This window comes from Sturnira hondurensis, unplaced genomic scaffold (assembly GCF_014824575.4).
Source record: "Sturnira hondurensis isolate 20B ecotype Veracruz unplaced genomic scaffold, ASM1482457v3 Scaffold0022017, whole genome shotgun sequence".
NCBI lineage: Eukaryota > Metazoa > Chordata > Mammalia > Chiroptera > Phyllostomidae > Sturnira > Sturnira hondurensis.
The window spans coordinates 6,013,617-6,028,858 of record NW_028094648.1 but is presented as its reverse complement, the minus strand read 5'-3'; the positions used below and the strand labels follow the sequence as shown (position 1 = coordinate 6,028,858).

General features: G+C 43.0%; 1 protein-coding gene across 2 annotated transcripts in view; it reads left to right on the top strand.

Annotated features, from left to right (window-relative positions):
- Window positions 1-5,026, top strand: part of KIT (KIT proto-oncogene, receptor tyrosine kinase) — a 79,475-nt gene extending 74,449 nt beyond the window's left edge. For both annotated transcript variants that reach the window (XM_037034092.1, XM_037034091.1), the window contains exons 18-21: window positions 893-1,004; window positions 1,119-1,218; window positions 1,556-1,661; window positions 2,780-5,026. In XM_037034092.1, the coding sequence (XP_036889987.1) occupies window positions 893-1,004; window positions 1,119-1,218; window positions 1,556-1,661; window positions 2,780-2,908 (447 nt within the window). In that variant the 3' untranslated portion in view covers window positions 2,909-5,026. The remainder of the gene's footprint in view (window positions 1-892; window positions 1,005-1,118; window positions 1,219-1,555; window positions 1,662-2,779) is intronic.
- The last annotated feature ends 10,216 nt before the right edge of the window (window positions 5,027-15,242 follow it).

The window sequence follows — 15,242 nt, the reverse complement described above, 5'->3', positions numbered from 1 at the left end:
CTTCCCAGGTGTTACCCCCTTAGCGGGACTGTGCGCAGCATGTTGACCCGCATTATCATCATTTAACCCACAGAACAACTCATGAAATTTGAAGTACTGTGTTTGTTTTACAGAAAAAGACAGAGGGGCTTAGTTACAGATATTTAAGGATTTTCCCGATGCGTTACTTTGGGAGAGTTTTGCTTGTATACAACAGAAAATCTGAAAGAAAAGAAAAAGAAGTATAGGAGCAGTAGGCCAGGCCTGTTATAGAGGCACCACGAAGTACCAGAGAACCAAATCTTTCCTCTTTCCGTGTTTTACCATGCCTGGGTGTAGTCCTAATCCTCGTGGTTCATGATGGCCGCCGCTGGGAGACCACTACATTCAGAAGGCAGGGTAAAGGATGAGACGAGAAGGGAGAGGGCAAGGCACATGCCAACTGGATTTTAAGGAGGTTTTCCGGAAGCTTCCCTACAACACTTATAACTTGTAGGCCAAAACTGAGTCACATGGTTATACCTCGCTGCAAAGGGGCTGAGAAATGCAGTTCTTATTGTGTGAAGCCAAGTTTCTAGCATGAAGGGAAACAGGGAAAACACACTCGGTGGTCACTGACAAGAGTGTGGTGCTCAAGACCAAGGGTGGAGTCAGAATTAGGACCCATAGCCGTCTGCCTCTGATGCCTGTGCTGTAGTGAGTCAGTGCTCCCATCTTGAAAATAAGGATGGTATTCTTGTGAGCTGCCTATTTCAGAGGTAGATGGGATTCACCGGAAGTTATATAGACAAAAGGCTTCTGTGAGAGGACCGGTAGGTCCTCGCCCCCACCTCTCAGCAAGAGCAATGTCGATAGGAACATATTCTACTCAGTTTTTTGGAGGTTCTGAATTTACGCTGTGCTTCCATTACAGGCTCGGCTGCCTGTGAAGTGGATGGCACCTGAAAGCATATTCAACTGTGTGTACACATTTGAAAGTGACGTCTGGTCCTATGGGATTTTTCTGTGGGAGCTGTTCTCTTTAGGTAAAGTGATCCTTGCCATAGGCACCTTCATAGGCTCAGAGCACCTCCTTAAGGTTTTATCAGCATCCTGCTTTCTTATGAGTAACACTGATTTGCAAACCATTTGTGTCTCAGGAAGCAGTCCCTACCCTGGAATGCCGGTCGATTCTAAGTTCTACAAGATGATCAAGGAAGGTTTCCGAATGCTGAGCCCTGAGCATGCACCTGCTGAAATGTAAGGGCCAAGATGTTTTCCTTCAGTTTATGTTTCCCCTTTTATTTTCATTTTAAAGACAGAAGCCCAGATGTTGAGGGTTTTCAAGTGGGCCAGTTTGAAATATCACCTGGTTCCTGTTTAAGACCCTGGTCAAATGTCATTTCTGTAGCTTATTTTCCTCCTCTCTTGTCACCAAATACACAAAGGGTTTTGGCAGCATTTCATACGTAGAGTGGGCCATTCAGTATGTCCAGGCGCCTAGCCCTGGCGTTATTTTTGGAGTGATTGCTTGGTGTACATCTGAAGACCGGTGACAGGCATTGAGTGGTGATGGGACACGGCCCTCATTTTGCAGGTATGACATAATGAAGACTTGCTGGGATGCCGACCCCCTAAAGAGGCCGACATTCAAGCAGATTGTCCAGCTGATTGAGAAGCAGATTTCGGAGAGCAGCAATCATGTGAGTACACTCTGGCCCCGCCAGGGTTTCCCTTCTTTCGGTCCCAGGTGTGTCCTCCTTCTCAGGTTATGGGGTGGGGGAAAACTACCTTCCTCACTCCTTCTCTCCCTGGCTTAGGCTGTATATTGGACTTTGGGTGGGAAAGTAAAGCAAAGGAAACAAGTTCTTTCTGCCCAACCACCCTGAGCCAAAGAAAGATGTGAGATGAGGGGGAAGAGAATGGAGGGCTTTACACTCAGAAGTGTGGAAGTAGAAGTTTCCATAAGGATTAGTCCCGTTTCCTCCCCCACCCCATGTGCTGGTCATGAGGTCAGTGTGGATGCCCTGTCATATGTCAGGGCCATTTGGCCTTTGCAAGGTTGGGGTGACGTGAGCTAGAATAAAAGCATAAAAAGACAGCCTGTTACTACAGTGAAATAAGCCCTCTACTCAAACAAGCGTAGCCAGAAAATGGCAGAGCGCTGTCATGCCCACAAGCCACACAGAATGAAGAGCTGTTTGAAGTTGTGAGATCCCTCCCCGTGACTGGAGGAGCGAGGAATTCCAAACCCAAATCCATTCTTTCTTCCTTTTTTAAGGAAGATAGATCTTTACTTTGACTCAGATATTTTAAGTTGCTTTTTTTCTGGATTGTGTGCTTGAAGCTCTTTCCTAAGCACTATACCCCCGGTACTTCAGGGTTACAGCTTGCTCTTCTGGGTGTTGAAGCATATTTCAAATGAAACAGCATTTTCCACTCAAGTGCTTGATTCTCAATGGAAGACCCATGGAAGGGCCACAGGTGTCCCAGCAAATTGCATGGGCTATGGGGTTGTAGTTAGCTGCCTAGATTTATAAACCTTTTAAATAGATCAGGTGGTGCCTGTTCCTAGAAGTGTCCGAGCAGAGAAGCACTTTTTTTTGGCCGTCACTTCCCACGTAATGGGGCCTTGGGGAAAATGAGGGGTAAAGCGAAGCTCACATTTTCTTTTGTCATATGATTTGGTTTGGGGCCGTGAAGGTCTCTGTTTAACAGACTTCCTCGAGTTATTTGCGATTCTGAAGCTGCAAATGTGCCCCATTTGCTACTGTGCTCAGTGGAGGGGCTAGTGTATTAACTGTGGACTTGTTTTCCTCAGATTTATTCCAACTTAGCAAACTGGAGCCCCAACCAGGAGAACGTGGTGGTGGACCATTCTGTGCGGATCAATTCCGTGGGCAGCAGCGCCTCATCCACCCAGCCTCTGCTTGTTCACGAAGACGTCTGAAGCAGAATGTCTGGGGTCTCCCCAACACAGCGATCCCCATTCTTCTGGTTTCTGTGACTGTTTTTTTCCACTAGCATCCTACTCCAGGATAATGGATACCCTCCTGTAATCCTGTCTTTATGAGCACACTTTAGTGGCTGATGATTTTTGTCATCAGCCCCCACCCCCTTGCCAGGGTTCAAACTACATATATTCTCAGTAGCAGAGTAGCTGCTGGTAAACGAAACATAATTCTGAGTTGGAGAAAGGGAGAGTGGGATAGACTTTCGACACCTTGAGCCCTTTCTGAGCTTTCTCTATTTCTGTTAGAAAAGTGTGGTTGATAGTTTATTTGAATAAATGGCAGTAGTCACCTTCGGCCCTCGTAACCATCCATAATGATGTGATGGTGTAGTAAGATTAGACGCTGAAAGCTAAGCCCTTGATGTGGAAAATAGAATGTTATTAGGACAAAGGTCAGGAGTCTATGAATATCTGGGCTTAAGAACTCTATTTCATGCTGGGAATGAGATGTAGACCATGAAAAAAATGCTCCCCGAGCATGAATGAAGACTTGCCGCTGCGCGTGAGCCTTTGTGCTACTGACCTGCTTTCTCACCAGTTTGCTGTTGGGGAGTGAAGTGGAGACAGGGCCTCCCCAGCCTGCATCTGTATATACTCATCCTGCAGTGTACATGTTCATGTGTCTGAGGGAAACCCGCAAGGTGTCATTTCTGGATACAACTCAGGCTCAAGTCTGCTGTACGTAGGAATAGATCAAGAGCCAGGCGAGTTTGAAGGACATAGTTGGTGCTGAGAGAGAGAGAGAGAGAGGGAGAGAGAGAGAACATAATTATCAAGTACAGTTTTAACAAAAGTCTCCTCTTGTAGCCAATGAACTTGCTCATAGATTGTCCAGAACAAGCCTACTAGCTTCCCAATGACATTGTGTTCAATAGATTTGATACCATTTGAAAAGATCTATTGCATGACTCTGGCAGGAGTGAGAAAACAGTGCTGTCTTAGTTTGGAGCAGGAAATAAAATTGAGATTTAGCCTCCTTTGCAGGCATGTCCTGGACACCGGGCCAGTATCTATATGTGTGTGTGTGCACGTGTATGTATGCCTATAGAGAAATCTTTTGGGGGGGCATTCTTGCCCTGAGCCCAAGAGGGTCCTTCAGTACCCAGAAAGTAGCTTTGGCTTTCACTATTCATGCTGCTCTTGATTCCCTTCACCTAGCTGTCCTGAGAAGCTTACATAGAGGCATGTAGGACATGCAGTGCCTAAGTACTTATTTATTTGCAATCCACCTGCACTTAAGGCACTCTGTTATTTATACTCAGCATACTGTACTCGTTCCTTAGACCTTACTAATGCTACTCTCCCACTGAAACATATTTAAATCGTACCCTTTAGGTTGTAGCCTGGATATTATTCTTAGAGTTTACCTTCTTTTTCATCACTGCCAAACTATAAGAGGTCCATATGTACATGGCAAGGTCTGCGTGTTGTCTTGCAAGATTCAGGTATGCTGCCTTCACGGTTTCCCCTCCCAGGTCCCTTAGATGACATTTAGAGAACTGTGGCCATTTATCTGGAAGTAACCATTTGCACTGGAGTTCTATGCTCTCGCACCTTTCCAAAGGTAACAGGTTTTGGGGCTTTTTATTTTTTTATTTTTATTTTTTGGTCAACAAAAGAGATTGTCACTGTTTGCCATACTTTGAAAATTTCCTTTGCATTTCTGTTGACTCTGATTAGAGTAAGAAAAGTGATCGTTAACTGTAGATGTCTAGGTACTTCAGGGGCACTTCACTGAGAGTTTTGTCTTGGGTATTCTTGAAAGTTTATATTTTTATAATTTTTTTTACATCAGATGTTTCTTTGCAGTGGCTTAATGTTTGAAATTATTTCGTGGCTTTTTTTGTAAATATTGAAATGTAGCAATAATGTCTTTTGAATATCCCCAAGCCCATGAGTCCTTGAAAATATTTTTTATATATACAGTAACTTTATGTGTAAATATGGAAGCGGTGCAAGTTTAGTGGATGTCGGTGTTCCATGTGTGTTTTTCCTGATATGTTGTCCAATTGTTGACAGTTCTGAAGAGTTCTAATAAAAATGTAAATATATAAATCAAGTGGGTTTTTTGATTATTTTGAGCTTGGTGACATTAAACTGTAAGGTGGCAAGGTGCGTTCACCTGGGCACTAGAAAGTTTGGTGCCCAGTGTGCGTAAGACCCAGCAAGACTCAGGCCACTATCACACACTTGAAAATTCAACAGACATTTATTAAGAATTTAGGACGTGCTATATATTCTCTTATCTTATTTTTATGATCCATTGTCTCCATTTAAATTGAGAAATAGAGAAAACACTTTGGGAATTCGACACATTACAATGATGATTACTAGTTGACTCATGTGGAATGACCACTTTTGTGGGCAAAATAATGGTCAAATAGCAGTTTTATATGGTTCCATCCCATATATCTGGTATGGTTCCTCCCAAAAGAGATCGTCTAAAAATTAGCATGAACAGTAAACTAATTTGCAAGATTGACATGGAGTCTCCCGAGAAAGTGGTTTGTGTTCTTGTTGGCTTCGGTTTTGAAGAGAGCTTAGTTGATCTTCAGAGGTTCATGCTCCACCTTTCAGGCCTCACACTCACTCGCTTCTGGAACTGAGTTAAGTCCTATCACACACTTGGAAGGAGGTGATTGTACCTGTTAGTTCGGGTCTGTCTTGTCGCTGAGCCTCCTTTGTGATTAGGAGACACTGTCCAGACCAGCGGATCCTGCACGGCGCCTGGGAAGCCTTCCAGCTTGAAGCAAAGAGCCATCCTGAGCCACGTAATCCTGTTAAGAGTGAACACAGAACACCATCCGTCTTGATTTCCTGTATCAGCGTGGCATCTGCACCTGTAGATGTATCTCCTGAAAGGAAAGGGGAGGGTGAAAGGCGACCGTAGTGAAGAAGAATCATTTAAAATCAGGTGGAACATGGGTGGCCAGGAACACATCAGTGAACAACCGATTCACATTTCAGGCGATTTTCATTATTTTGGATAAGAATGAACGCTGAGGGACCACAAAACCAGTCATTTCTGAATATTTTCAAGTGTCATTTGGGCCTTTCCATGCACGTGAAATCCTGAGTTAGAAGCAGTCAGCAGTCCTTACGTTACTCCCCCTCACTGCCCCAACTTTTAATAGCAAAATGTTGTATCAGGTGCGTGGTATGCGGGCTCAGGCTGGGGTCCCATCTTTTTGCCAGCCCTCTCTGTCACTACTGCTGGGTGACCTTGGGCAGATAAGCTCTTAAAATCTCAGTGCTCATCATAGTAGTGTCTACTTTGATGTACTAATATGAGGCTGTCAAGACCGCCTTGTTCATACATGTAATACATAAATAGTGCTACAAAATGGCAACTGTTATCATGACTAATTAGTCTTATTAGGGAGGAATAAGATGCTTCTGTACCAGCATAACTCAGTTGTCACCCTGCGAAGAACTAGGCAATTGAAAATTTGCATCTTGTGTTTTGAAATGTAAATGATACTGTGCTGGTTTGCTATGGCACTTGACTCAGAGATTTCTGCTTTCTTAGAATCCCAACTTTTTAGCTAGGAATTGAAGGCTCTCTGCTCTTGTCCCAGTCTTCTGGGCATTTTTTTCCCACTGCCATAGGCTCATGAATGAGCCCCACTCGTCTGATTCCATCCTCAGACTCCACAGTGTCTGTTCTCTCCCAACAGGCCCATCTTTCTAGGCCACGGACAGTTGGTGTGCGTCCCCACGGCATGCCACACTTCCAGTGCTCTTAACAATCTTTTCTGCCTTGTGCTGTAACTAGTAGGGGTCTGGTCTTATCTCCTCCTCACTCCAGTATATCCAGACTTAGAAATCAGCCCTGGCTGGTGTAGCTCAGTGGATTGAGCGCAGGCTTGCAAATCACATAATCGCTGTTCGATTCCCAGTCAGGGCACATGCCTGGGTTGCAGGCCAGTTCCCCTCAGGGGACTTACAAGAAGCAACCATACATTGATACTTCTCTCCTTCTCTCCTTCCCTTCCCTTCTAAAGATAAATAAATGAAATATTTTTTAAAAAATCAATCAACCTAAAATACCTACCTGTTCCAGAGTCATTGGTTTTATTATTACTTACTTGTTAGAATATGTAACTATCGAGAGAGTCAGAGGTTCCATCGTTCTGAGGTTGCAAGGGGTTACAACTTGCTCAAGTTCCCTTAGTAATACGTGGAGCCTGAATCTGAATCTAGATCCGAGTCTCTCTCTTCAGTGATGGCAAATAGGTGGCCTTCCCAGGCTGGCATCTCCCCTCCTTTGTTCTTGGAGACATCACTCGTGTCTCATAGCACTCTGTCCCATGGAGCCACAGTGCCTTAAAGCCTAAGCCTTCAGGAAGCCCAGATAAGTCAACTGGAGTTAGTCTAAGGACAAACTTACCTGTCACCTTTAAAAGATTACCAAGTGTCAATTGTCTTGAGGCACAAGGTGTTCTCCATCTCAGATGCTCCAGAGGCTGCTAGCACAGTGCTTCACGTGTGGTTAATTAATATACTTTGAATAATTAAACATTCCATCAGCATGAAGTAAGAGAAAGCCATCCGGGAGGAAATGGATCCAGAAAAGCCTGGAAATCTAAGAAAACAGCCTTTCCTCCAGCCTGGGGCTATGAAGGCCGCCTCATTTCACACTGGGGTGAGGCTTTGGGGAGAAGGGAAAGAAAGGGGAACTGGGAAAGTGCTGGGCAGCCTTACCAGGCCTGCACAGCTGCTTCGCGGGAAAGAGAAGTGAAGGAGGGCTTGGGTGCATGGGGGAGGGCGGAGAGGAAGGGAAAGTGGCGGTAATTCTCTTCCTTATTTAGAAGGCGGGGAAGGCATTGAAGTCAGTGACCAAGGACAAGAAACACAGAAGCTGAAGACTGAGGATACGTCTCCTACCCGAGGCTTGACCCTGGGAGAGGGTCATCAGGGTCAGCGTCTCCATGGGAAACGCCCCTCAGGAAAGGGCTTGTGTCGGCTGGGGACTTCCTTTGAGTTAATTTTTGTAAAGTACCGTAATTTACTGTGTATAATGCACACCTTTTGCCCACATTTTTGAGGGAAAACTAAAGATGTGCATTATACGTGGACATGATGATTATACACCATGGCTATAATCCATGTATAATGTGCACAAAAACATGGGTGTGCATTATACACAGCAAAACAGGGCCACAAACTGAGTGGCTTAAAAACAGATTTATTGTCTCACAGTTCTGGTGGCTAGAAGTCCAAGATCAGGGTGTTGGCAGGGTTGGTGCCTCCTGAGGGTTTGACAGAGTCTGCCTCGCCTCCTGGCTTCTGGTGTTTTTCTGGTGATTTATGGTGTTCTTTCCCTTACAGATCTCTGCCTTCTTCACATGGGGTCCTTCCTCAGTGCATGCATCTCTGTCCAAATTCTCCCTCTTGATATAAAAACATCTGTCATATTGGATTAGAGGCCTACCCTGTTCCAGTATGACCTCATCTTTAGCTAATTATATCTGCTATGACCTTATCCCCGAATAAGCTCTCTGAAGTCCTAGGGGTTACAGCTAGGACTTCAACATGCAAATTTGATGGGACACAGTTTAATTCATAATAGAAAGACTTCAAAACCCTCTGTATTGTGGCAGGTGGCCTGGTCTTCACTGGAGTACTGAAATCGACTCTCTGAAAACTTTTAAGAAACTACAGAAGTGATTGCCAAAGTGTCCATTTCAGAGCACTGTTCTCAGGGGTCATCTAACACAGTAGCAGACACTCGATACTTACCGAAGGAATGGAACTTCCTGCAGGGAGGGACCCCTCCTCCTCGGAACTTGCCTCCTGGCCTGCCCTCCCTCCTCGTCTCTCAGTTTTCCTCCATCAGCCCTTGAAAGGTCAGAATTCCTCATCCGGCCCTTCATTGTCTTCTTCCATCTGACACGCTCCCACTAAGCTCTGCTCTATCTCCTCTACTCCCTGGGATGCGGCTGCCATCTACCCGCGGGCAAGTTTCATCGACATCTCTGACCATTTTCCCCTGATAGAGAGTGGGTTTGCCAGATGAAATAAGAAACCCAGTAAATGTCACATGCAATGTTTAGAGAATACAGATTCTAACAATTCGTTGTTTATCTGAAATTTAAATTTAGATGGGTAACCTTGCTAAATCTAACAACCTTTGATCTGATCTTGGGCCTCTCGAAGTTAGGGACTGAAAGTAACTAATTCAATGTCAAAGTTGCAGTGAGTGTGAGGAATGGGGAAGAACTTGACTTTAGTGAAAGTCTGTAGGTGGTGAATCTCAGGTTTGCTTTCTAAGTTAGTTCACTTTTATTCTTGAAAAATATTTTCACTCTATATAGAAATCATGGATAGCAATTATATTTTTCAGCACATTTATTTCCACTCTCCTCTGGTTTCTATTGTTGCTGTTGGCAAGTTAGATCAGTCTGTTCTTCTGAAGACAGTTATTCAACCTTTTTTCTTTATTGGCTTCTGACTTTGTTTTCTGGTTTTTATAGTTTCACTATAGTATATGTAAGCATGAAGTTCTATTTGTCCTTATTTGTGGTTCCTTGGACCTCTTGAATTTAGGGACTGGTGTCTTTCATCAACATTCAGAAATCCTCAGCCCTTTTAAGTTACTTCTGTTCATCCTGCTTTCTCTTCTCCTTCTGGGATTCCAGTTCAATGCATCCTGGAGCCTCTCACTCTATCCTCCATGTCTCTTAATCTGCCTTCTGTATTTTCATTCTTTCTGTCTTTCTAGGCTACATGCAAAGTGATTCCCCTTCAGCTCCTATCCATGGAGAATATTTTTAGCATCGTTGTTGAGGTATAATTAACATACCATCAAATCCATTTTAAGTGCATAAAGCAGTGATTTTATACACTGTATAGAATTTTGCAGCCACAATGCAATTTTAGAGCATTGCTACGATTCCCAAAGTTGCTCTCATTCCTCTTTGGAGTGAAAAGGCATTTCAGTGATTTTAACAAACTACTTTCCAATTATTTTTGCCTTGTAGGAAGACACCACATATTTCACTCTCTTAGAACATGCACTCATTCATTGAGCCATTTCTTTTCTCTGGGATCTTTCCAAATGTTTTGGTCATAGAAATGACAATAGGTAGGTTGTCTCATTTGGATAATTATCAGTGATAATTACAATGGTGATATGATGATGATAATAGCTGCCATTTACTGAATGCCTACTATGTACATGGATTTATTATATCAGATGTTTTACACATATTACTTTATTTAAGCCTCACAGTAACACAGGGAGGGAGATATTACTTATCTGCATTTTCAGGGGAGGAAACTTTGCCTCTGAGAAGCTCACCATCTTGCCCTAAAGCTCATGCTCTGAGCAGAGAAGTGGAGAAGACAGCGCTAGTTTGTTCAACCTCTGAATCCTGGGATTAAACAGCAGAGTGGGCCATCTATTTGGTCCTGGAGCCTGTCTTTCATTGTGTTTCACTGGGCTTTAAATGATCTTTTAGCCATTTCATCTAAAAATACAAGAAAATTCAGGAAAAGGTANTATCTGCATTTTCAGGGGAGGAAACTTTGCCTCTGAGAAGCTCACCATCTTGCCCTAAAGCTCATGCTCTGAGCAGAGAAGTGGAGAAGACAGCGCTAGTTTGTTCAACCTCTGAACAAATTTGGTCCTGGAGCCTGTCTTTCATTGTGTTTCACTGGGCTTTAAATGATCTTTTAGCCATTTCATCTAAAAATACAAGAAAATTCAGGAAAAGGTAGATCAAAACCACTTTGCAGCTCACTGCCAACCCCTCTAGATGGGGGCGGGGCGGAGAATGACAGTTGAAGTACAAGTTCACGTGAGGCTTCAGACTTCTCTGTTGATTTCACAGGTCTGTGATCGGCCCACTCCCTTATGCACCATGTGAACTTCCCCATATCTTCCAAGAACATTTTTCTCTTGGTGTTTCCAAAAAACAGTCTTGTTCATTTGAGCCTCATGAGAAAAAATTGTGTTTGCAGAGAGGGCTGGGGTCTGAAGTGTAGAGAGGAGCATTAGGGCGGGGTGGGGGGGTTGCGAATCAGGAATTTCAGATCAGTGAGAGTGTGGGCGAAACTGCCACCTTTCCTTTGCTTCAACAGTTGTTATTGTTGGTTAGAAATTAACAAGCTGTTACCCATATGTCTCCCTCACTGTTGATTCCACTTTCACTGGTTAAATGCAGTTTTTATGATGTGGGTTCCTCTATGGGGGGTTTAACCTCATGAAGGCTGGGTCCTCAGTAAATGCTCCTAGTTGAAATAAGTGTTCCCAAGTGGCTCGCCTTTGTGTCTCCGCCCATGGTTGGCTTTGAAGTGTGCGTGCTTTTTCAAGCACACCAGCAGGACCGCGGTGTATTTTGTGGGACTGACCTTTTTCTTTGTGGTCTGTGGCTTAGCAGCCACTCTTGTTCTATAGCAAATGAACAATGGGGACAGGCAAAAGGACGTCTGCATGGCTGTTGGTCTCAGCATGTGAATAGGCATCCTAGGGCAGCTGAGCACATCGTGTCCGCACAACAGGCCGCCTGGCCCAAGTGCCAGACCTCCCTCACGTGGCATCATTTGCCTCTAATCAGGATGCATTTTACTCAGGTGGAGTATTTGGTACAGAAAATTGGAATGGGTGAACGGACTTTATGGCTTACATCCACTTATTTCAGTTGACATTATACAGTTATATGGTGTGGAAGTAATTTTCTCTTTTTAAATTTTTAAATTGCATTTTACATTCAATATTTAGTTGTGTTGGTTTCAGGTGCTCAGCAGAGTGATTAGACAATCATATACTTTACAAAGGATTTCTCCTGGTATTGCCAGTATCCACCTGGCCCCACACATAGTAATTACAGTATTATTGACTATTTTCTCTATGCAATAATTGACATCCTCAGGACTATTCTGTAACTACAAATCTGTTCTTCTCAATCCCTTCATTTTTTGGTCCCCAACAGCCTCCCCTCTGGCAACCGTCAGTCTGTTGTCATGTCTATGAGTCTGTTTCAATTTTGTTGTTTTGTTCATTTTGTCCTTTAGATTCCACATATGAGTGAAATCAGATGGTATTTGTCTGACTTACCACCTAACACAATTTCTTCTAGGTACATCCATGTTGTTGCTGATAGTAATATTTCATTCTTTTCTTTCAGCCGAGTAATAGTTCATTGTATACATGCACCACCACTTTTTAAAACACTTGTCTACTATGCGCACCTGGGTTGCTTCCATATCTTGGCTGTTATAAATAATGCAGCAATAAATGTAGAGGTGCATGCATTCTTTTGAATAAATGTTTTGGGGTTTCTTCATATATATACCCCAGAAGTGGAATTCCTGGGTCATAGGCAGTTTCATTTTAATTTTTTGAGGAGACTTCATACTGTTTTCCATAGTAGCTATACCAATTTGCATTTGGTATGAAAATAGTTTTCATTTGGTGAGCTATGCAGTAAGCAACTTCATGCGATAGCTTTGTTGAAAAGGATACAGAGACCCCAAATAGATTCGGTGAAAAAGAATTCTGTCATTGATTAGTTATGTCTCCCTGGTCATAGGTATAAGGAATACAGCACATGTGCTAACTCATATAGCACCTTATATAGCTCTTATATAGTTCTAATTGCTTTATATACATAGTTAATAGCTATCTGATTCTCTAGCCATATGCAATAGTAATTATTTTATAGGCATAAGAACAAAAAATAGTTATAATTTTAAAGCATAGACTGGGCAAGTGACTTGACCAAGTTCACATACCTGGTAAGGGGCCAAGGCAGGATTTGGACCCAGGATGTCTAGCATCAGAGTTTGAGTTCTGATCCACTCTGTCAAACTGTCTTTACGTATCTATTATCCTATTGCGATCAAGACAGACTGCCTGGGTCAGCTTGGTTTAGTAAAGGCCTCACATTTTTCCTGGCCTAGGATACACGAAGAGGTCTTCTCCACTGTGATGAATACTAGACTTGAACTTCATGGGTCTCTATTGTCCTTCTTTCTTTCAGGCTGACAAGGACTTAGATTTCTGACCTTGCAAAATGAGATGTCTTTTCCAGAGAAAGAGGAAGTCTCAAGGATGAGTAGGTGCACATAGCATGTGTGGGTGACAGTTTAACCCAGGTCTCTGAAGCATAATATCTGAAGGTGACGGAGAAAGTTGAAGACAACGAGTATAGTATAAGGTGTTCCAGACCTATCACTTGCCCTACCTGTACCTCTATTTACCACTTAGGTGACCCTTTTATCTTTTTTTAATCTTTAAAGAATCCTCACCCAAGGACATTTTTCATTGCTTTTTTTTTTTTTTAAGAGAGGAAGGGCAAGAAGAAGGGAGAGAGAGAAACAAAGCAAAAGAGAAGCATCAGTTGGTTGCCTCCTGGGTAAACCCAGACTGGGGATCAAATTTGCACCCTAGGTATGTTCCCCAATCAGGAGTTGAACCCTCAACCCTTCAGTCACAGGACAATGCTCCAACCAACTGAGCTTCATCAGCTAGGGCAACCCTTTTTAAGTGACCACTTATTCCATGCTGAGCACTTAACTGTATCATTTCATGGTATCCTCACTTCAGTCCGGCATTAGACAGATGAGGAAACTACAGCTCAGGGAGATTAAGTAAATTTTGTTGGACTTCAAAGTCCCTCTTAATGGAATCAGAAATTTTCAATGTTTTTTAGTGGTGCTGATGTTGAATCTCATGTTAAATGGAAATCCCAATATGCAAAGCAGACAGTGGCAGTGGCGGAGTCCCAGAAATCTGCCTGGAAGGCTCGTACCCTCCTCCCTACAGCCAGCTCAACCATCTCTATCTCGTCCTTCCCAGACCACATCTGAGAAACCACTGAAAGCCCTCTGCAGCTCAGCAGCTTAAAATCCCGTCTTGCCTTGGTGCAGCATGGGGGACAGTGGCTCGTGTCTCCTCTTGCTGGAAGATTTCCTGCACTGGGGTGCTTTGGGGCATCCCCAGTCACTTAAAGACCGACTCCCCTTTTGACTCAACAGAAAGACAAGGAAGAAAGGACACCTTCCTGTCTGCAAGTTTTCCAGACTTTTCCAGCACCAATTTGTTTTCAAATTTCTTTTTAATTTGTATGTAAGATACTATTATTTTGAAAAGATTTGTTCAACTGTTATTTCCCCTTAGGTAATCAATGTTAGCTTTATTATGGTTCCTTCCACACTTTTCTATTTTTGTATAAATATATACATTTATACATTTGCATTTTTCCTGTTATTTAAAGAAATGAGATTACTATATATTCTGCAACAAACATTTTTAACTTCTACTGTATCATGATTAGCACTCCAGATCACCACTTAAAGATTAAACTTATAATTTCCCACAGTATGGATGCACCAAAAGCCTGATGTTTTTAGATAAGAGTTTGTCATATTAGCTATTAGAAGTCTAAGATCTTATTTTTTGGTTCACTTGTAACAAATGTATGGTGCACATGTATTTGTTTGGGTTAAAAGCTAAGGCGGGGGGAGTATGTGTTAATAGATTTTGGTCAGTTTATTAAATGAAGTCCCATCTGGGACGGTCTAGAGCCATGCCCAGCAAGGTGTATGTCCTCATTAAGGGTTAAGCCTGAAAGTGTAAGATCCCTTTGCAAGGAAAAATGATCTGAGAAAGTAGAAGGAATTGATTTTTATTCAATGTATTTTAAAAGTAAGATTATTAGCTTTTCGTAGGTGTCTAAAGGAAATTGAAAGAAAAGGAGTTATTTTCCAATCACACATGTGCTTCTCCGGTTCAGTTGCCTGTGATTAAAATACAGCCAGACCACAGCAGGGCTGTATTAGACACTCACTGTTCCGATAACAATAGGTTATCACTCTCTCTAAGAACTGCTCTCCAATGATGGCAACTCCCCTGCCCCCAGGAATGTCAATCCTTACCCCTGCGTGGGCTGATGAGGAAAGCATCAGTCTGCCTCTAGCCCACAGTGAAAGCAGCTGCACTCCAGGTAGTTGTGAGGCAGCACATGCCTCCAGCTCCCAGATGCTCAGAACCCATCACAAACCTGGTTGATGGAAACAGTGCTCATGCACAATAGTCTAAAGAATAATTAGTTCATCTTCCCACCCTTTTGAAAGCCAAGTTCTGCCCAGGACTGTAAGAAAGCTGTGCATATGGACTAACTCCAGAAATGCTCTTCTGAATTATACATTGGGTTATTCTATCAGCTTCCACCTTAGATTAAGGAAATTCTTTAAAAAGACATTATTGTGACCAACTTTTGGTCTCCAGAGTTGAAAAGACCTGAGTTTTAATGCCAACCCTGCC